The sequence below is a fragment of the Drosophila persimilis genome, unplaced genomic scaffold (genome assembly GCF_003286085.1).
Source record: "Drosophila persimilis strain 14011-0111.01,24,50 unplaced genomic scaffold, DperRS2 tig00000431-arrow-pilon, whole genome shotgun sequence".
Classification (NCBI taxonomy): domain Eukaryota; kingdom Metazoa; phylum Arthropoda; class Insecta; order Diptera; family Drosophilidae; genus Drosophila; species Drosophila persimilis.
The window spans coordinates 4,484,952-4,506,253 of record NW_020825312.1 but is presented as its reverse complement, the minus strand read 5'-3'; the positions used below and the strand labels follow the sequence as shown (position 1 = coordinate 4,506,253).

Sequence of the window (21,302 nt, the reverse complement as noted above, 5' to 3'; positions counted from 1 at the left end):
TTACTTTTAAGAGGGTTATGGTATCAACTAAATTTAGTAGGTCAAAAGTTATTAATTTTAAACGATGCTTTCTCAGTATCGTTTCTTCATTGAAGATGACATTCTTTAATGAATTTGATAGCAATTCAATTTCTTTGAAAAATTTGGAATTTATTACAAATTGTTTATTATTATTTTCAGTTAATTCATTTACTTTATTTTGTATTTTCAAAAAGTCGTCATGATCAGGGCTGCCTGCTATCCATTTCCAAATGGTACCTAATTCATTTATTCCCCTTTCTTTCCGTTTTGGAACTAATTCTGAAATCATTAATTTTAATAGACTTAAGTCCATTGATATTTCCCACTCATCGTCTGAATTAATTGATTTGTTGACATATTTGGATTCTTTATCAATTATCTCTCTATAAAAACTCAAATTAGTAATATGGAAAAGTTCAGCGTATGTTTCATAAGTGTAAACGTCTCTGTCGTCTTTGAGCAATAGATAGTCACTATGCGTATAGTCAATTACTTCCGCAGTCGTCAATATAACAAAAGTCAGTATTAGTATATTCGCATACATTTTCTGGAAAAAATATTTAATATTTGATGTTATCTTTATGTATAATTCTGTTTCTATTGTTGATTATAATTTTATTCGGTCGATTTTCCTTAACTACCTGCTTTTTGTATCGGGATTGAAGTTTATTTCTTTCCCCGAATTTCTTTTCATAGACTACTTCTCCTATTTTATAATCTTTTTCTCTTCTATCTTTGTTATGTATCTTAAGCATTTTGGTCTGAGCTTCCTTAAGTAATATTGGATTATGTTTGTGTTCTATTTTGTTATACAATATGTCATATGGCATTTGATTGGTCGTTGAATGTATCGTCAGGTTATATTTCAGTGCCGCCCTTATTATTATTTCTGAATAATCTGTTAGATTTAGTTCATCCTTGATGCACCGCGCTATTTCTGTTAGTGTGGAATGTACCCTTTCTACCTGACCATTTGAGGTGCTGTGTCTGGGATCAGCATAATAAATAGTTAAGTTACTTCTTTGTATGAATGATCTAAATTGTGCTGAAGTAAAGCTTGGTTCGTTGTCAGTCATTAATGATGTTGCTAACGGAAAGTGTTGTAAAATTTCCATTACCTTATTTTCAATGTTTAATTTACTTTGAATTTCCTTGACCACCAAGTATTTGGAATAAGAATCTATACAAGTTATGAATGTTAGGTTTTGGGCATAGTATATGTCTAAGTGTAATTGATCTCCTTCTTTTGCTGGAATGGGAGCTTCCCCAATTGGAATTTTTACAGGGTGTCTCCGATATTTGTTTTTGTTACAGATCTCACAATTTTTTATATATTCTTTTAATTTTTTGTGCAGGTTTGGCCAATAATACAGCTTAGTTATTTGTTTGTAATTTTCGTCTAGTCCTCTATGGGCTCTGCAATGTGTTTCTTCTATAATTATAGCTTTATCTTCTGAATTTACTACATCTTGGAGGAACTTTCTTGTGAAGAGAAATTTATTTATGAAGTTTTCCTTTAGCTTATTTTGGATAAGGTATAAATCTTCTAAAGTGCAGTGTATTCCTGTGGTTAAGTGAGGCTGAATAAATTCTTTTAAAATGATTAGCAGATTGTCAACCGTATCAAATTCAATAATATGTCGGGTATTTTCATAAACTCTTACTAACTCATGAACTGTGAATCTCCCTTGCGCTAATAGTAGCTGCTGTTTAAATTGGTTTAGAGGCTTGCTAGTCTCTTGAATGACGTTTTCGAAACTACTCTCTGCTGAATGCTGAGTATTTATGTCTGATTCTGATTCTGTCTGGTCGACATCACTATCTGTCATATGATTTATTTTAATCCGAGATAACGCGTCCGCTACTACGTTAGTTGAGCCTGGCTTATAAATGATTTTTGGTGTGAAACTTTCTATGAAGTAATACCAACGTTTCATTTCAACATTTGGATTTTTTTGCGACATTGCAAAGGACAAAGGTTGGTGATCTGTATGTATTTCAATTCCACTCACTCCGTATAAATAATTTCGCAAATTTTTTAATGCCCATACAATAGCTAATAATTCTTTTTTATTAGTAGCATATAATTGCTCGGTTTTACTTAAAGTTTTAGAAATAAATGTTATGGGATTCCCATCTTGCGACAAAACTGCACCTATTGCTATGTCCGATGCATCTGTGGTTAATGTGAATTTTTTATTGTAATCTGGTTGTACTAATTCAATATGTGCTATTAAACTGTCCTTTAAATTATTAAATGCTCCAATTGCTGGTTCATCCAGCTGTATTAATGCTTTCTTGGATGCCCTTCGTGAAACTTTCCCATTTACTCCGCTCAGATATTTTGTTAAAGGTTTGGCAATTGTGGCATAATTTCGGACAAATTTTCTGTAATACCCTGTTAGTCCTAAGAAGCTACGTAGCTCTCTGATATTTTTAGGAATTGGATAGTTTTGTATTGTGGAGATTTTGTCTGGATCTGTTTTAATGATATTTTGGGAAACAATGTATCCCAGAAATTTGGTTTCCAATTGAAAGAATTTAGACTTTTCAAGTGAAATTTTCATGTTAGCGTTTTGCAATATCTGAATTATATGAATTAGATCTTTATAATGTTGTTCTATAGTTTTTGAAAATATTATTATATCGTCCATATAAACGTGACAAGTTTTCCCAACTTGTTCTCTAAGTATATCGTCCATTGCCCTTTGGAAAATTCTGGGAGCGTTCGTCAATCCCATAGGCATTCTTAGAAATTCATATTTGCCGTTATTTATGGAAAAAGATGTTTTTTCAATATCTGATTCCCTCATTAAAATCTGATAGAAACCTGACTCTAAGTCAATGGCCGAGAAATATTTCGCTTTACCTAAATTGGCAAGGATTACTGAAGGATCTTGCATAGGGTATCTATCCGGTATAGTGTTTTCATTAAGTTTCTTAAAGTCTATTACTAATCTATGCTTAGGAGTTCCGTCCTCATTTACTCCCTTCTTTGGTACTACTATTACCGGTGAATTATATGGGCTTTTACTAGGTCTGATTATACCTTCATCTAACATTTTACTTATTTCGTTATTAACGAAATCGTTAACCGAATAAGCGTATGGATACTGCTTGCCATATACCGGTCTATCGTGTTCAGTGTTAATCTCTCCTTTTATATCCGTTCTGAACGGTAACTGTAAATTTATATTGGCATGGTCTTCTTCGATGATAGATACCATTTTCTCTCTGAGATTTTCTAAATTGTCCTCTTTGTAGGTTATTGTGTTATACAATTTCATTTTTTTCAATTCAGAATTTGCATAATTTTGAATGTCGGATATTTCTACGACGGCGCGTTCAGGATTTTTGCATCCCAAACTTTTAAATTGTTTATTGTCGGATAATTCAACGACGGCGTGTTCAGGATTCTTTAATCCCAAACTATTCGAACTTTTAGTGTCGGATAATTCAACGACGGCGTGCTCAGGATATTTTAATCCCAAACTATTAAAACTTTGGATGTCGGATAATTCAACGACGGCGGGCTCAGGATATTTGAATCCCAAACTATTGACGGATAATTCTTCGTCGGCGTGCTCAGGATTTTTTGATCCCAAGCTATATAAACTTCCTTCTACCTTTACTGAATCGCTTTTCATTTCTTTTTCTTCTTCAAAATATTTTTTTATTATATATTCCTTCAACGGAAGGATGGTTTTTCCTTCTATAAAGGTTAATTTGTTTAAAGAAAGGACCTCGTCATATATTAGTTTCTCCTCATTGTCTTTATAACTTAAAGTCCCCTTTCCTGTATCAATAACCGCTCCGATTTTCTTTAATAGGTTAAATCCTATTAGTAAATCTGCCTCCATTCCATCTATTTCATAAAACACTTGCTTTGTGTTGAAAATTGTTATATTATGGAAATATTTAATTATTGAAAACCCATTCACTGTAGCAACTTTCTTATAGATTGGTAATTCATTTTTATTGTCGTAAATTCCTTTTTTTATATAACAGGAAGTTGCTCCCGTATCTATCAAAACTTTTAATTCTCTGTTTATTTTTTTGTCTACTCTTTTTAGGTAGGGCAGACCTACTTCGGGGGCTGATCTAAAAAATGATCCTCCTCAATGTTATTTATCCTCATTGCTTTATTAGCCGGTTGTTCCGACATTTCGTTTAGTTTTCGTTTCTGCGCTGGATTGTCGTTAGACTGATTATTCGGGACTACGTTTGCCCTAAAATGCTGGGCTTGGCTATAATTGTTATTATTTCTCCTAAAATAACCGTTAGTATTCTCCCGATAATTTCTATTGTTATTATTTCCCCTGAATTGATTGCTGTTCTGTCGGTTCCGGATTTGTATAGATTCGTCTACCTCCATTGGTTCTGGGGCCTGATTTTGTTGTCTATTACCCAAGAAATAGGGTTGTCCCCAAGACATGTTATTCCTCTGCAAATCCCTTTTTTGGTCGAATGGTGAACTGTTAGTCCTAGGTTGTCGTTGGTTGAATCTTAAGGTATTAAAATTATTATTCCCTGAATTTCTGGGACCGCTGAATTGGTAGGCAAATTGGGCCCGAATGTTATTAGATTGCAATTCCTGTACCTTTGCTAAGGCATTCGGTAAATCTGGGGGATTCAATGAAAATAGGATTTCAGCAATGCCGCCGTTTAGGCCAGTGACAAAAATGCGTAAGGCATTGTCTCTAATTTTTTTATTTGATTCCTTGGTGATCTCACTGTCCTTTCCGTGAGTCATTATTGTCTTATTTATTAACAAGGTCATTTTCTTGTTAACCTCGTTATAGAAATCTATAATTGAAAGGTTCCCTTGTCGGAGAACGCTTAATTCCTGTTCTATTATGTAAATAGGTCTCTTGTCACTGTAAACAAAGTCAAGCCGTGAAAGTATGGCATCAAAATTTAGAACTGTCCCGTGGTTGGTCAGTGCGTCATGTGCTGGTCCTGTTATTTTGTTTCTCAAAATTGTTAATGCAATATAATATTGCTTACTTCCTTTCTTATATAACTTCACTGCAGTTTCTGCAGCTTCCCTCCATCCTACATATTGGTTTAATCCACCATTAAAAATTGGTAGGGATTCTATTACCTTCAATGTGGTGTCGTCTCTTATTGTCTCGTCTATTGTTTCTGCCTGATAATCCGATACCTGATCGGATTTAGTTTCTATTTGTTGTTTTAAATTTACAATTTGCTCTTGTACTTGTGAAATTTGAAGTGCTATCAATTGTTTGACCAGATCTGCTGTGAGATCGGTCCTTGCTTGAGAGTTAATCATTTTTAGTTTTTCAAAATCTAAAGTTAGCTGATCCACTTTTAATTTTTCTTATATGTTAGTTTTTATAATCTTATATATCCTAATTGAACTTATATATTTATTAATACAACTCTTGCTCACGAAATATCCGGTAGGGGTCGTCCTTCTTAGTTTGGCAGATCTTCGAACGGGTCTTCCTTCTTAAATTTCTTTGCTCAGCTGGGTCTTCTGGGGGTCTTCCTTCTTTGGCTTCGCTGATCGTTTCACTTTCTTTGTATTTTGGTTTTGTCGGTTTTGTTGGTTTTGTTTTTTTAAAAACTTTGGGTTTCTTTGGTTTTTTTTGTATTTACGAATTGCCTTGATTAGCTTTTTGTTTTATTTGTATTTTGCGTTGTATTTGTATTTGTATTTGTATTTGTATTTGTATTTGTATTTGTATTTGTTTTTGCACACCCTAAGCTCCGGTTTGTTTCCTTTTTATCTCACTTTTTTTTATCTATATCACACAGTCACTCCGCGTTTTTAATTTTGAAGGATTTATTCCATTAATTAATTGTCCTTCGGGTTTCGGCACGACGCAACACTTTTATCATTCGGTGCTTTTTAGACAACGTCGCCCCACGTTGGGCGCCAATTACACAACTGCGGTAGCGGATTGTGTTTTTAAAAAGTTTTTATTTTACTTCGAACTTCACTGATATAGATTTAAGTAGAGGGTCACAAAGGAATTCCGGGCCAAGGGATTGCGCGATCTTAATATTTAGCTAGACTTTGCGGTGTCGCTGCTGGATCAAGACTGATTTGAACTTTCTGATCTTTGCATCGTTGATCCCTTTCGGGAATCGTTTTTCTATAAACATTTCAATTGATTTCGCCATCCCGAGTATTAGATTTCGTCATCCAAAGAGAGAACTGTAAAAGGCCTAAAGTGCAGGATCTGCAGAAAGCCGGGAGTGAGATTGTTTATGAGAAGCCGGGTGTGGGCAAACATTGGTTTTCCATTTAGGCGAGTGTCAAAGAATGGGATTGCGGCGGGGGCGCTTGAGATTGTACATCTTAGAAATCAATTAGGCGGAGGCCCAAGATTGAAATTGTTTTCGTTTTGGAAAACCAAAGATTGTTTACAACTCGTATAAGAGCTCAATGGAATTGGGTACGTTAACTTGCACGCATGCCGATGCCGATGGAGGTCTGCGTCGTCAGAGATCGAGATTCTTTTCGGTCTCCGTCTGCGTCTCGGTCTCGGCCTCGGGTGGCGTGGAGTTTTACGCTCTCTTACTAGCTGCTGTGAATGAATCTTTATTTGGGAGATCGGAGATCGGAGATCCGAGTAGTCCGAGATATACATTTATCGCACTCATATTCAGTTCAACGAAAGTCTGAGAAACATCAACAAAAATCAAAATAAATATTTTCGAAAATAGTAAGATGTCTTCATTGAAATCCAGTGAGAAGAAGCCATGCACCAGCTCTGCCGTGCAGGAAGTAGAGGCAAAAGGTGCAGCCAAACCCAATGCTAGCTTTCAGGCGATGGAATCAATGGGTCAACGCTTGGATCATCTGCTGAATCGCGTCATTACTTTGGAGAATTCGTGTATAGAATTGACCAAAACTTTCGATAGCAATGATATCGGAGAAGATGAAGCAGATGACGATGATTGGGACTTTAAGGAGGACCAGTTATCTGAGAACGATACACTTTTTGAAACCACTGCGAAGCCTGAAGATTTGGATCTTGACCGTAACTAAATCGAGAAAATCTGCTCAATGTAACACACAAAAGTACCACCAAATGTCATACTATTAGTCGAACAAAGACACTATTGGGCCAAACTAGGAACACTAACACCTTAAAATTAATGTCAGTCGGGCACAAAACGTATTATAAAGAACATGCGTCATCACGAAGAAATGTGTAGCAGTCAGTAAAGATAATAAATAAATAATAATAAAAATCATTTTTTCGTTTTATACATTTAAACTGCCGCACAGATTCAGGAAATCCTGATTCTGATGAGGCGATTTTCGCGTTTATATTTCTGCTGCTGAGAACGATACCCAGCCGTCTGGGACTGCGAATTCTGGCTGCCAGTGCGGCCTTTATTGAATGCTTCCTATATGGATGTTATTTCGACATTAACATTGAGTGTAAATGGAGCTTGCCTGGCTGGAAAAACCCTAGCTAACGCTGACTCCGACGCCGAGGAGCAGGCTCCTGTGCTGGGGGTGTTAGCATTGCTGGGCCTAGGCCTCGATCAGCATGCAATTCCATGTGTGCGGAAAAAGCGGAAGGGGTACAAGGCACTGGCTCCTCTTAAGCAAGTGCGCCATACTTGAGGGCTAAGGCTGTAACAAAACATTACATTATCGTTTATTAGATAGAAACTCCAAGAGCTTAAAATGCAAGTTTCAGCTAATGAAATAATTATCATTATAAAATAATCATAAATAGTGATCAAAATGAAGGATAAATAAGCAAAGCAGTGTTTGAATTTCCCGCGCCTCACAACTTCTAGTTCATTAGTTTTCTGGAACCACTAAGCCGAGTTGAACCGAACTATGTTATGGTACTGTTAAGTGCCGCTGATTGCGCGCATAACACTACTTAATTCTGCCACAGAGCCTCTGTACCACTGTCAACATGGTGTCACCATGTAGTATGTGAGGTAATATACAACCAGCGGGCAGCTGACTGGTGCGAATTAATCTTTATTTTACATTCAGTTTAACAAAAAGCTGAGAAAAACATAAAGTTCCGCAAAAGTCGAGACACATCAACTGAAAATCAAAATACATTTTTTCGAAAATATAAAAATGTCTTCATCAGAATCGAGTGAGAAGCAGCCATGCACCAGCTCTGCCGGGCATGGTGGACGATGCACTTATTGAGGAGCATGAAAAACCTTCGGAGACTGAAGATTTAGATCTTCACAGTAACTAAATCAAGAAACTCTTCTCAATTTGACACATAGAAACACTCGAAAAGCGGAAAACGTAACCTTTCAATATCACACTATTAATCGACCAAAGACACTTTTGGACCAAACAATCAACATTAACCCAACATCATAACACCTGATATTCGGACAAAAAAAGTCTTGCAAAAAACATACAAACCTCACCAAGAAATGTGTAGCAGCCATTAAAAATAATCTTTAAAAAACTCCAAGATTCGTACCGTTTTATACTTTTAAACTGGCGCACAGATTCAGGAAATCCCCAGTTCAACCGGACTATCTTGTGGACCGTTAAGTGCGTCTGTTTTTGCGCCTAACAGTACATACGGCATTTCACATGCCAAAGCGCCACTGTTAACATGTAGTTACCATGTAGCATGTTAATCTAAAAGAAAACAAGGCGGTACGCTGTTAGCCGCGGCAAGGGCTGCGACTTGACTTTTATAAACGGTACGGAACTCAGTCAGTACATATGTGAGCTTATGTTTTATGTAATTTATACAATATATTTTATATACTGTTTGGTTTAGCTGTTCGCAATAGGGACCACTTGATTATTTTTCAAAAGAGCCTCGTCTGATATCGAGATTCTTTTTGGTCTCGGTCTCGGGTGGCTTGGAGTTTTATGCTCTCTTACTAGCTGACTACAAAAACCTGAGAAAAACATAAAGTTCCGATAAAGTCGAGACACATCAACTGAAAATCCAAATACATTTTTTCGAAAATATTAAAATGTCTTCATCAGAATCGAGTGAGAAGCAGCCATGCACCAGCTCTGCCGGGCAGGAAGTAGAGGAAAAAGGTGCAGCCAAACCCAATGCTAGCTTTCAGGGGATGGAATCAATGGGTCAACGCTTGGATAATCTCCTGAATCGCGTCATTTCTTTGAGGACTTCGTTACAACAATTGAAGCAAACTTTCGATAGAAAAGAAATCGAAGAAGATGAAGAATATGAAGAAGATGAAGCTGATGAAGAAGATGAAGAAGCTGAAGCAGATGAAGCTGATGACGCTGATGAAGCTGATGAAGCTGATGAAGCTGATGTAGCTGATGAAGCTGATGAAGCTGATGAAGCTGATGAAGCTGATGAAGCTAATGAAGCTAATGAAGCTGATGAAGCTGATGAAGCTGATGAAGCTGATGAAGCTGATGAAGCAGATGAAGCAGATGAAACAGATGACGATGACTTCGACTTTAAGGAGAACTTCAAGGTGGACAAGGTGGACGAGACTGAAGATTTAGATCTTCACAGTAACTAAATCAAGAAACTCTTCTCAATGTAACACATAAATACACTTTTGGACCAAACAAAGACAAAGGTGTGTCCAGTGCTGTGCTGATATCTATATGCATAAATATAATACAAATTATAATTGTAGGTGTGTGTGTTTATCGCTTAGGTCTATAGGGGCTACACAGTTTATAGTTAATTTTTGCTAAACGATCACATTGAACAGGCACTCACTTGCACTCGCACTCGTACTCACATTCATTCACTTGCATTCATTCAACACATTCACGCGCTCTCTCGCTCTCTCACTCTCTCACTTAGAAAATAGAATTTCGCACTTAGAACTAGGCTGGGGCAGGGGTAGTGGGGCTCTTAGTGAACTATATTGGGGGATCGTTACGTATTCTCTCGCTCCTCCTCTAAATTCTTATCCTCATAAGCTGGCACGCTTACGCCTACACCTAATCCTATCCCGATTGATTGCATTTTGATTGCTTCCATCAAAAGTTTTTATAAAATTTTGAACTCGCATTTCGTATATAAAGTTGTAGTTCTCCTAATAACGTTTTCTTTTGTTTTTTGTTTCACGGATGAATGACTGAGAGGTGTGGTGTGGGGGCGATTAATCACAGCAAATCGGTGCAGACGCCACCGAACCACGCCATATAGAGAGGCAGCAAATAGACAACCAGAGCGCGACGTAGCGTCATCTTCTCCGGTGCACTGGACGAGCGAGTGGCGTCGCCATCGGCATTCGAATCGCCGTCGCCATGCCCTCCGTCCAGCTCATCGTCGTCGTCGTCGCCCTCACCATGCTGATCATCGTCGAGATCGTTATGATCGAAGTGCGTGGGATGGACCAAGGGGTTCTTCTCGTCCACATTCGGCCGGGATGTGTGTGTGGGAATCTGAGGATGGCCATCCTCGTCGTCATCGTTGTCGGCATCCACCGAGGGTCGGTCCGAGGGTCGGGTTTGTGGCTCGGCTCGAAAGGACCCAGGCCAGAGCCCTCGTCATCGTCCTCGTCGTCCTCTGAACCGGAACCCGAACCAGCTCCACTGCCCAAATACGGCTCTTCTGCAGAACAACAAAAAGAAACGAATTAGGAATAAGTGGGCGTGCCCTATTGAATTTTCTGTCGACCTACCCTGTTCACTCCACTCCACGTCCTGACCGTTGTAGGCATTGCGCAGGTGGCTGACGGCGTTCTTCAGGTGGAACAGCTGCGAGGACATCTGAGCCGTTTGCCGGGTGTTGGCCGGGTTGCCACTTAATTCCGGGTTGGAGCCGTGCTCCGTTGTGATCGAGTGCATGTATCTACAGGGGAAATGATGTGTTAAGCACGGCTCTGTTAACTCGCGTACTCGTGCTGCTATCTTTTGGTGTCGTACCTATCGATGGTGTGTCCATTCCAGCACAAAACATCCACATCGGAGCTGGCAGCTATGTCCTCATTGCTGCATATGGAGTGCGGAAGATTCGACCAGAACTTCTTGTATTCCTTCACCCGCTGCCGAATGTCCCGCACGATCCTGTCCAGTATCGGCTCGCGTCCGCCGCCTCCGCTCTCGTTCTCATCGTCGTCGTTGTCGTTGCGGTTGTTCTGCTGCTTGCGTCGCTGTTGCTGTTGTTGCTTCCGACGCTCCTGTTGGCGACGGTTGTTGCCACCGCCACCTGCACCGCCACCGCCACCACCACCACCACCGCTGCCACCTCCTCCTCCTCCTCCGCCTCCAGCTCCACCATTGTTTCCACCATTCTTGCCCACGCCCTGCTCCTGGGACTGCTGTGAGACGGAGCTTTCCTGGGAGCCTGGCTCTGCAGCTCTCCGCTCTCGCAGCACAATCGCCTCATCCAATGTGGCGTCTATGTCCAGGGTGTCAGCCTCGGCGGGGCTCTCCACATGGAGTTCCGGGACTGCCTGGAGCTTGGGGTGAACGGAACGCTTGGCTCGTCTCAGAGTGGGTCTGCCGCAGCCCTGGAACACGCGGTTGGTGATGTCTTGGCCAGAGTCCTGTAATGAAAACAAAGAGTTCGAGATTAAATTTCATTAAAATCCCCATTTAAAGGTCACACTTTCAGAATCAATTCCATTAACACCCCGTGGAATATAGCCTCTTAATGGCTATTAATAGGTTCTATTGACCTATCCCCCATTCCGCAGATAAGAATTGATTGCCACCAGCTACTCAGTGAGAGCCACTCGAGCGATCAGAGACCTCTGCCTGTCCGACTACTGTCTTATCATCCCCATCTCCTTCCCCTACGTGGGGATACGATACCCATCCATCAGCCACTAGCGGTTTACAGTCTACGGTTGATGTATGTTTTGTTTGTGCCCGCAATGGAAGAGGTTAGGTCGGGATGGGTCAAGTGGTAAATGCTGGATATCCCGTTCTTCGAGGGCCAAGCCAATCCGCACGAGATTGCAATCATCAAAAGCGGCTTCGGCCAACTTCAAATTAGGCAGCCGCCAGAAACAGAGACAGAGTCGGAGTCGGAGTCGTGGAGGAGGGGAGGAGGGGAGAGGAGAGGAAAATGAATAAGAATTCAAATTAAAATTAAAAACTATTTCGCATTTTGCCAAAATAGCCTTTAACGGGCAACAAAAAGCAACAAACAAATACATACTGCCAAAAGTAAACACATTAAAAGCAAAATGCCGAACAACAACAACAACAACAACAACAACAACAACAATAGGTAACAACAAAAGGCAGCGACAAATTAAACGAGAAATTTATAAATTTGAGCAAACGGCCCTATTTGGCCACGTGGTTTATGCAGCTCGATGAGCATCCAATTCCATGTGTGTGGAAAAAGCGGAAGGAGTACAAGGCACTGGCTCCTCTTAAGCAAGTGCGCCATACTTGAGGGCTAAGACTGTAACAAAACATTACATTATCGTTTATTAGATAGAATCTGTCTGGCAAAAACCCTCTAGCTGAATCCTCCACGAGGGTGCCGGCTGGGCAATGGACACTGCATTATCCCGGGCGAGGATAATGTACTGTCGCTTGCCCTGCCCGGGGTAATGCAGTGTCTAGCTAAGGCTATGGTCCATCGTCTTCCCGATCTAAAGTCGGGGGAACTGAACCAAGGCCATGGCTAGAGGTGCCTGGCGGCCAGGCATAAAACGCTATGCCTTCTCCGCTCGCCGGAACCAGGTACCAGCTCCCTGCGTAGGGAAGGTCCGAAGCGTTCCAGGGAGGGGATGAAGGCAAAAGCTCAGTATAAGGCGGCCCTCAAGTTACTGAGCCGGCTCCGGGGCAAGGCGGATATCTCCCAAGAGGAGAAGTCCAAGCTAGCCTGGGCTGAGCAACGGGTAAAGGAGGGCCGCGAGCACTACGCGCAGTTGCCCCAGATGAAGGCAACAAACGGTGGATTCGCCAACAAGGTGGAGGAGATGTTGGCCACCAAGAGGCAACGCTCGATCGAGAATGCTGCCAAAGACACTCCGGCGAGCAAGCGGCAACGCGGGCCCAAGGTGGCCACCCCCCAGCCGAAGACGAGGAAGCCGAGACAGAAGGCCATGAGCGAGGTGTCCAAGAGACATCGCATTGTGGCCTTGATCGACCGCAGCGACGAGAACGGGAAGATGACGGCGGCGCAGTGGAAGTTAGTCCACGCGCAGCTCGTCGAGGAACTGTTCTCGCGAATGGAGGAGGACCCTAGCGCTCCCATGCCCACGTTCGATGGAGCGGGATGGCTGAACGGGGTCAAAATCCTCAAGTGTAACGACGACCCAGCGCGGCAGTGGCTGGTGCAGAAGGTGTCCCTACTGGAAGCTCTGTGGGAGGGGGCCAAGCTGGAGGTGGTAGACAGGGAGCTGATCCAGTCCATACCAAAGGCGAAGGTGCTCTTCCCCATTGCTGTCCAGGGGGAGCGAGCACTGAAGCTGCTGCAGAGGCAAAATCCGGACGTGCCAACGGCTGACTGGAAGGTTCTGCATGCCGGTAGCCCACTACACAACGAGGGGGGCCAGCACGTGATCCTCCAGATCAGCAAGGAGGCGGAGGACATCCTGTATCCCAAGTTCGGGAAGATGGCGTGGGGCGTAGGTAGCGTATACCTACGGCTGAAAAAGCGCCACCCCGAGGACAAAGATGCGCACACCCTCCAGGCAGGCGAGGTCGAGAAGGACCTAGGTCTGGAGACCATAGTGGAGACCGCCCAGGGTCTTGCGCTGGACGACTCGGAGGAGGAGGAGGACGGTGACCTGACAATCATAGTCAACCCGTCGTGCGAGGTTGAGTTAGCCACCCATGACACTAAGGGTGCTGCAACTCAATCTTCATAAAAGCAAGGTTGCGTCGGCGGAGCTCCTCATTGCCATGGAGCAAGGGCCCGCCGACATAGCTTTAGTCCAGGAGCCGTGGATTGCGTCAGGCAACTCTGTGGCCGGACTAAAGTCCTCAAATTACAGCCTTCTCTACTCAACATCGGTAAGCAGGAACTGAACCGCCGTACTCGTACGGAAGGGAATCCATGCTCATCTTATGTCTCATTACAGCACGGATGACCTGACGGTGGTGATGCTGGAGAGCGAGGAAAAGCGCCTAATGGCATCTTCCTGCTACATGGCACACGACAGGCCCGCCCCACCGGAAGAACTTAGGAGTCTGGGGACAGAAGCCGGCTCCAAAAATCTCCAACTCCTCATCGGTGCAGACGCCAACGCCCATCACAATGTGTGGGGAATCCCTGACATCAACGATAGAGGTGAGTCACTCCTAGACTTTATCTTATCCACTAACTTAGACGTAGAAAACGTGGGGGAGGAACACACCTTCGTGGGTCCCACCTCGTCAAACGTGCTAGACCTAACTCTTGTCACGGGAAAGAGTACCTTGGTATCTGACTGGAGAGTCCTCGAAAGACCATCCTTCTCAGACCATAAGTACATTCAGTTCAAGTGCGAATTCAAACACTCTTCGAAGATAACAGTCTATAGAAACCCCCGGAACACAAACTGGGTAAAGTTTAAAAAGACAGTTACTTCGAAGCTCGCGAATCCGGGCTCAGTGAAATCCGCGGAGGATATAGAGAAGTCCCTAAAGACCCTATCCAACGAGTTACTGAACGCCTACCATGCATCGTGCAAACCCTCGAGAACGAAGAGGAGGTCCAAGCCACTCTGGTGGAGCCGAGATCTCTCTCTCCAAAGGAACAACCTCAAGGAATTCTTCAAGATCGCCAAAAAAAAAGAGAACGAAGAGATTGTCAATGAGGAATATTAAATCCTACTTAGGAGCTACAAGAAGGAAATACGTAAGGCACAAAGGAACTCGTGGCCCGAAACGGCTAGGCTCCGGAAGCTGCTTTCAAAGCAGCCCACAGTACAGAGCCAACTAAAACTAGACAACGGACAGTGGACAGAGGGCAGTAAAGAAGCCCTAACAGCAATAATGGAGGCGCACTTCGCTGGATGCACCGAGGTCACTGACGCCAAGGAGCATCAGGACCTAGCAACTGAGGAACAGCACCCCCCAATAGGTCTGTTAACCACTAAGAGAATCCACTGGGCCATAGACTCCTTCGCGGACATAAAAGCACCAGGACTGGACGGGATATTCCCAGCCATGTTGCAGTTGACCAAAGAGGTTATTACCCCATGGCTCTTCGCAATATACTCAGCATGCCTAAGTACGGGCTATATCCCCATCCAATGAAGAACCTCGAGAGTTGTCTTCCTCCCTAAGGCAGAAAAGTGCAGCCACGTGAGTCCCAAGGATTACAGACCGATAAGCCTTACCTCCTTTTTACTAAAAACACTAGAAAAGCTGTTGGATTTACACATCAGGAATGAGGTAGGGGGACTGATGTCAACCAACCAACAAACGCCTACACCAAGGGGAAATCAGTGGAGACGGCACTACACTCGCTATTAGCCACCATCGAGAGCGCCCTTCACAACAAAAAGTATGCTTTGGGAGCATTTGTGGACATCTCAGGAGCATTCAACAACGTGGCCACAACCGCAATAACAAGTCGCCTAGAAGCGAATAACATACACCCTGCAATCAACGTCTGGCTCAAAAACCTCCTAAGTTGTAGACGGGTGCAATCGGAGTGGGGCACTGCTTCCATGGTAAAGGGGGCACACAGAGGCACACCTCAAGGTGGAGTCTTGTCGCCACTACTGTGGAATTTGGTGGTCGACGACCTCATTAAGAGATTTGAAAGGAAGGCCCCAAAAATAACAGCTTATGCAGAGGACATAAGCACACTTATTACGGGTGTATGTCCATCGACTCTCAGCTCCATAATGGAACGTACACTCAGGGAGATACGTGAGTGGGCGGAAGAGGTAGGACTCAGTATCAACGCGGACAAGACGGACCTCATCCTCTTTACCAAGAGGTACAAGGTACCGATATGGACCCCCCCGAAAATTGACCAAACTAGGCTGACTCCAAAATCCCAGGTGAAATACCTAGGCACAGTACTGGACAGCAAGCTGGCATGGAGGCCCAATGTAGTGGAAAGGGTGAAGGCTACCATTGCGCTTTATGCATCCAAGAAGATGCTCAGCAGCACATGGGGCCTGTCACCTGCTCTAATGCACTGGATCTACATCTCGGTGGTGCGACCAACTCTGCTGTATGGAGCCTTAGTGTGGTGGCAGGCTACTGAAAAGAAGACATACCATAAGCTTATGGAAAAGACTCAGCGACAGGCTCTGCTCTGTATTACAGTGGCGCTGAGGTCAACCCCAACAAAAGCACTCGAAACTGTACTCGGAATCGACCTCCTGGACATTCACGCTCGCCTGATTGCGGGAAAGGCAGCACAACGCCTTATAGCATCAGGAAATCTATCGATACAAGGATACGGGCACAGTTCAATTGGCAGGGACATGACCAGATCAACTGATTACATGACCCCCCAAACCTGCAGTGGTTTGTACCACTGCAGTGGTACAGTGCACTGTCAACATGGTGTCACCATGTAGTATTTGATGTAATATACAACCAGCGGGTACGCTGTTAGCCGCGGCAAGAGCTGCGACATTACTTTTATAACCGGTACGGAACTCAGTCAGTACATATGTGAGCTTATGTTTTATGTAATTTATACAATATATTTTATATAGTGTTTGGTTTAGCTGTTCGCAATAGGGACAACTTGATTATTTTTCAAAAGAGCCTCGTCTGATATCGAGATTCTTTTTGGTCTCGGTCTCGGGTGGCTTGGAGTTTTATGCTCTCTTACTAGCTGACTACAAAAACCTGAGGAAAACATAAAGTTCCGATAAAGTCGAGACACATCAACTGAAAATCCAAATACATTTTTTCGAAAATATTAAAATGTCTTCATCAGAATCGAGTGAGAAGCAGCCATGCACCAGCTCTGCCGGGCAGGAAGTAGAGGAAAAAGGTGCAGCCAAACCCAATGCTAGCTTTCAGGGGATGGAATCAATGGGTCAACGCTTGGATAATCTCCTGAATCGCGTCATTTCTTTGAGGACTTCGTTACAAAAATTGAAGCAAACTTTCGATAGAAAAGAAATCGAAGAAGATGAAGAATATGAAGAAGATGAAGCTGATGAAGAAGATGAAGAAGCTGAAGCAGATGAAGCTGATGAAGCTGATGAAGCTGATGACGCTGATGAAGCTGATGAAGCTGATGAAGCTGATGAAGCTGATGAAGCTGATAAAGCTGATGAAGCTGATGAAGCTGATGAAGCTGATGAAGGTGATGAAGCTGATGAAGCTGATGAAGCAGATGAAACAGATGACGATGACTTCGACTTTAAGGAGAACTTCAAGGTGGACAAGGTGGACGAGACTGAAGATTTAGATCTTCACAGTAACTAAATCAAGAAACTTTTCTCAATGTAACACATAAATACACTTTTGGGCCAAACAAAGACAAAGGTGTGTCCAGTGCTGTGCTGATATCTATATGCATAAATATAATACAAATTATAATTGTAGGTGTGTGTGTTTATCGCTTAGGTCTCTAGGGGCTACACAGTTTATAGTTAATTTTTGCTAAACGATCACATTGAACAGGCACTCACTTGCACTCGCACTCGTACTCACATTCATTCACTTGCATTCATTCAACACATTCACGCGCTCTCTCGCTCTCTCACTCTCTCACTTAGAAAATAGAATTTCGCACTTAGAACTAGGCTGGGGCAGGGGTAGTGGGGCTCTTAGTGAACTATATTGAGGGATCGTTACGTATTCTCTCGCTCCTCCCCTAAATTCTTATCCTCCTAAGCTGGCACGCTTACGCCTACACCTAATCCTATCCCGATTGATTGCATTTTGATTGCTTCCATCAAAAGTTTTTATAAAATTTTTGACTCGCATTTCGTATATAAAGTTGTAGTTCTCCTAATAACGTTTTCTTTTGTTTTTTGTTTCACGGATGAATGACTGAGAGGTGTGGTGTGGGGGCGGGAGGCGGGAGCTCCAGGTTGCGAGGTCGCGCATTGATTAATCACAGCAAATCGGCGCAGACGCCACCGAACCACGCCATATAGAGAGCCAGCAAATAGACAACCAGAGCGCGACGTAGCGTCATCTTCTCCGGTGCACTGGACGAGCGAGTGGCGTCGCCATCGGCATTCGAATCGCCGTCGCCATGCCCTCCCTCCAGCTCATCGTCGTCGTCGTCGCCCTCTCCATGCTGATCATCGTCGAGATCGTTATGGTCGAAGTGCGTGGGGTGGACCAAGGGGTTTTTCTCGTCCACATTCGGCCGGGATGTGTGTGTGGGAATCTGAGGATGGCCATCCTCGTCGTCATCGTTGTCGGCATCCACCGAGGGTCGGTCCACATCGGGTTTGTGGCTCGGCTCGAAAGGACCCAGGCCAGAGCCCTCGTCATCGTCCTCGTCGTCCTCTGAACCGGAACCCGAACCAGCTCCACTGCCCAAATACGGCTCTTCTGCAGAACAACAAAAAGAAACGAATTAGGAATAAGTGGGCGTGCCCTATTGAATTTTCTGTCGACCTACCCTGTTCACTCCACTCCACGTCCTGACCGTTGTAGGCATTGCGCAGGTGGCTGACGGCGTTCTTCAGGTGGAACAGCTGCGAGGACATCTGCGCCGTTTGCCGGGTGTTGGCCGGGTTGCCACTGAACTCCGGGTTGGAGCCGTGCTCCGTTGTGATCGAGTGCATATATCTACAGGGGAAATGATGTGTTAAACACGGCTCTGGTAACTCGCGTACTCGTGCTGCTATCTTCTGGTGTCGTACCTATCGATGGTGTGTCCATTCCAGCACAAAACATCCACATCGGAGCTGGCAGCTATGTCCTCATTGCTGCATATGGAGTGCGGTAGATTCGACCAGAACTTCTTGTATTCCTTCACCCGCTGCCGAATGTCCCGCACGATCCTGTCCAGTATCGGCTCGCGTCCGCCGCCTCCGCTCTCGTTCTCATCGTCGTCGTTGTCGTTGCGGTTGTTCTGCTGCTTGCGTCGCTGCTGCTGTTGTTGCTTCCGACGCTGCTGTTGGCGACGGTTGTTGCCACCGCCACCTGCACCGCCACCGCCACCACCACCACCACCGCTGCCACCTCCTCCTCCTCCTCCGCCTCCAGCTCCACCATTGTTTCCACCATTCTTGCCCACGCCCTGCTCCTGGGACTGCTGTGAGACTGAGCTTTCCTGGGAGCCTGGCTCTGCAGCTCTCCGCTCTCGCAGCACAATCGCCTCATCCAATGTGGCGTCTATGTCCAGGGTGTCAGCCTCGGCGGGGCTCTCCACATGGAGTTCCTGGACTGCCTGGAGCTTGGGGTGAACGGAACGCTTGGCTCGTCTCAGAGTGGGTCTGCCGCAGCCCTGGAACACGCGGTTGGTGATGTCTTGGCCAGAGTCCTGTAATGAAAACAAAGAGTTCGAGATTAAATTTCATTAAAATCCCCATTTAAAGGTCACACTTTCAGAATCAATTCCATTAACACCCCGTGGAATATAGCCTCTTAATGGCTATTAATAGGTTCTATTGACCTATCCCCCATTCCGCAGATAAGAATTGATTGCCACCAGCTACTCAGTGAGAGCCACTCGAGCGATCAGAGACCTCTGCCTGTCCGACTACTGTCTTATCATCTCCATCTCCTTCCCCTACGTGGGGATACGATACCCATCCATCAGCCACTCGCGGTTTACAGTCTACGGTTGATGTATGTTTTGTTTGTGCCCGCAATGGAAGAGGTTACGTCGGGTTGGGTCAAGTGGTAAATGCTGGATATCCCGTTCTTCGAGGGCCAAGCCAATCCGCACGACATTGCAATCATCAAAAGCGGCTTCGGCCAACTTGAAATTAGGCAGCCGCCAGAAACAGAGACAGAGTCGGAGTCGGAGTCGTGGAGGAGGGGAGGAGGGGAGAGGAGAGGAAAATGAATAAGAATTCAAATTAAAATTAAAAACTATTTCGCATTTTGCCAAAATAGCCTTTAACGGGCAACAAAAAGCAACAAACAAATACATACTGCCAAAAGTAAACACATTAAAAGCAAAATGCCGAACAACAACAACAATAGGTAACAACAAAAGGCAGCGAAAAATGAAACGAGAAATTTATAAATTTGAGCAAACGGCCCTATTTGGCCACGTGGTTTATGCAGCTCGATGAGCATCCAATTCCATGTGTGCGGAAAAAGCGGAAGGGGTACAAGGCACTGGCTCCTCTTAAGCAAGTGCGCCATACTTGAGGGTTAAGGCTGTAACAAAACATTACATTATCGTTTATTAGATAGAAACTCCAAGAGCTTAAAATGCAAGTTTCAGCTAATGAAATAATTATCATTATAAAATAATCATAAATAGTGATCAAAATGAAGGATAAATAAGCAAAGCAGTGTTTGAATTTCCCGCGCCTCACAACTTCTAGTTCATTAGTTTTCTGGAACCACTAAGCCGAGTTGAACCGAACTATGTTATGGTACTGTTAAGTGCCGCTGATTGCGCGCATAACACTACTTAATTCTGCCACAGAGCCTCTGTACCACTGTCAACATGGTGTCACCATGTAGTATGTGATGTAATATACAACCAGCGGGTACGCTGTTAGCCGCGGCAAGGGCTGCGACATTACTTTTATAACCGGTACGGAACTCAGTCAGTACATATGTGAGCTTATGTTTTATGTAATTTATACAATATATTTTATATAGTGTTTGGTTTAGCTGTTCGCAATAGGGACAACTTGATTATTTTTCAAAAGAGCCTCGTCTGATATCGAGATTCTTTTTGGTCTCGGTCTCGGGTGGCTTGGAGTTTTATGCTCTCTTACTAGCTGACTACAAAAACCTGAGAAAAACATAAAGTTCCGATAAAGTCGAGACACATCAACTGAAAATCCAAATACATTTTTTCGAAAATATTAAAATGTCTTCATCAGAATCGAGTGAGAAGCAGCCATGCACCAGCTCTGCCGGGCAGGAAGTAGAGGAAAAAGGTGCAGCCAAACCCAATGCTAGCTTTCAGGGGATGGAATCAATGGGTCAACGCTTGGATAATCTCCTGAATCGCGTCATTTCTTTGAGGACTTCGTTACAACAATTGAAGCAAACTTTCGATAGAAAAGAAATCGAAGAAGATGAAGAATATGAAGAAGATGAAGCTGATGAAGAAGATGAAGAAGCTGAAGCAGATGAAGCTGATGAAGCTGATGAAGCTGATGACGCTGATGAAGCTGATGAAGCTGATGAAGCTGATGAAGGTGATGAAGCTGATGAAGCTGATGAAGCTGATGAAGCTGATGAAGCTGATGAAGCTGATGAAGCTGATGAAGCAGATGAAACAGATGACGATGACTTCGACTTTAAGGAGAACTTCAAGGTGGACAAGGTG

The 21,302-nt window shown here is 43.7% G+C and overlaps 2 protein-coding genes across 2 annotated transcripts; both read right to left on the bottom strand.

The window, feature by feature from the left end:
• Positions 1-10,108: 10,108 nt before the first annotated feature.
• On the bottom strand, positions 10,109-11,523 carry LOC113566004 (protein bfr2-like; the record flags this gene model as incomplete). The annotated part of the gene is given in 5 exon segments (XM_026989625.1): positions 10,109-10,447; positions 10,450-10,559; positions 10,630-10,799; positions 10,874-11,156; positions 11,196-11,523. Coding segments are annotated over 5 exon segments (1,230 nt in total), but the record flags the coding sequence as incomplete, so codon positions are not given.
• Positions 11,524-17,936: 6,413 nt separating this feature from the next.
• Positions 17,937-19,349, bottom strand: LOC6603885 (protein bfr2; the record flags this gene model as incomplete). Its single annotated transcript, XM_026989624.1, has 4 exons — positions 17,937-18,385; positions 18,456-18,625; positions 18,700-18,982; positions 19,022-19,349. Coding segments are annotated over 4 exons (1,230 nt in total), but the record flags the coding sequence as incomplete, so codon positions are not given.
• Positions 19,350-21,302: the final 1,953 nt, after the last annotated feature.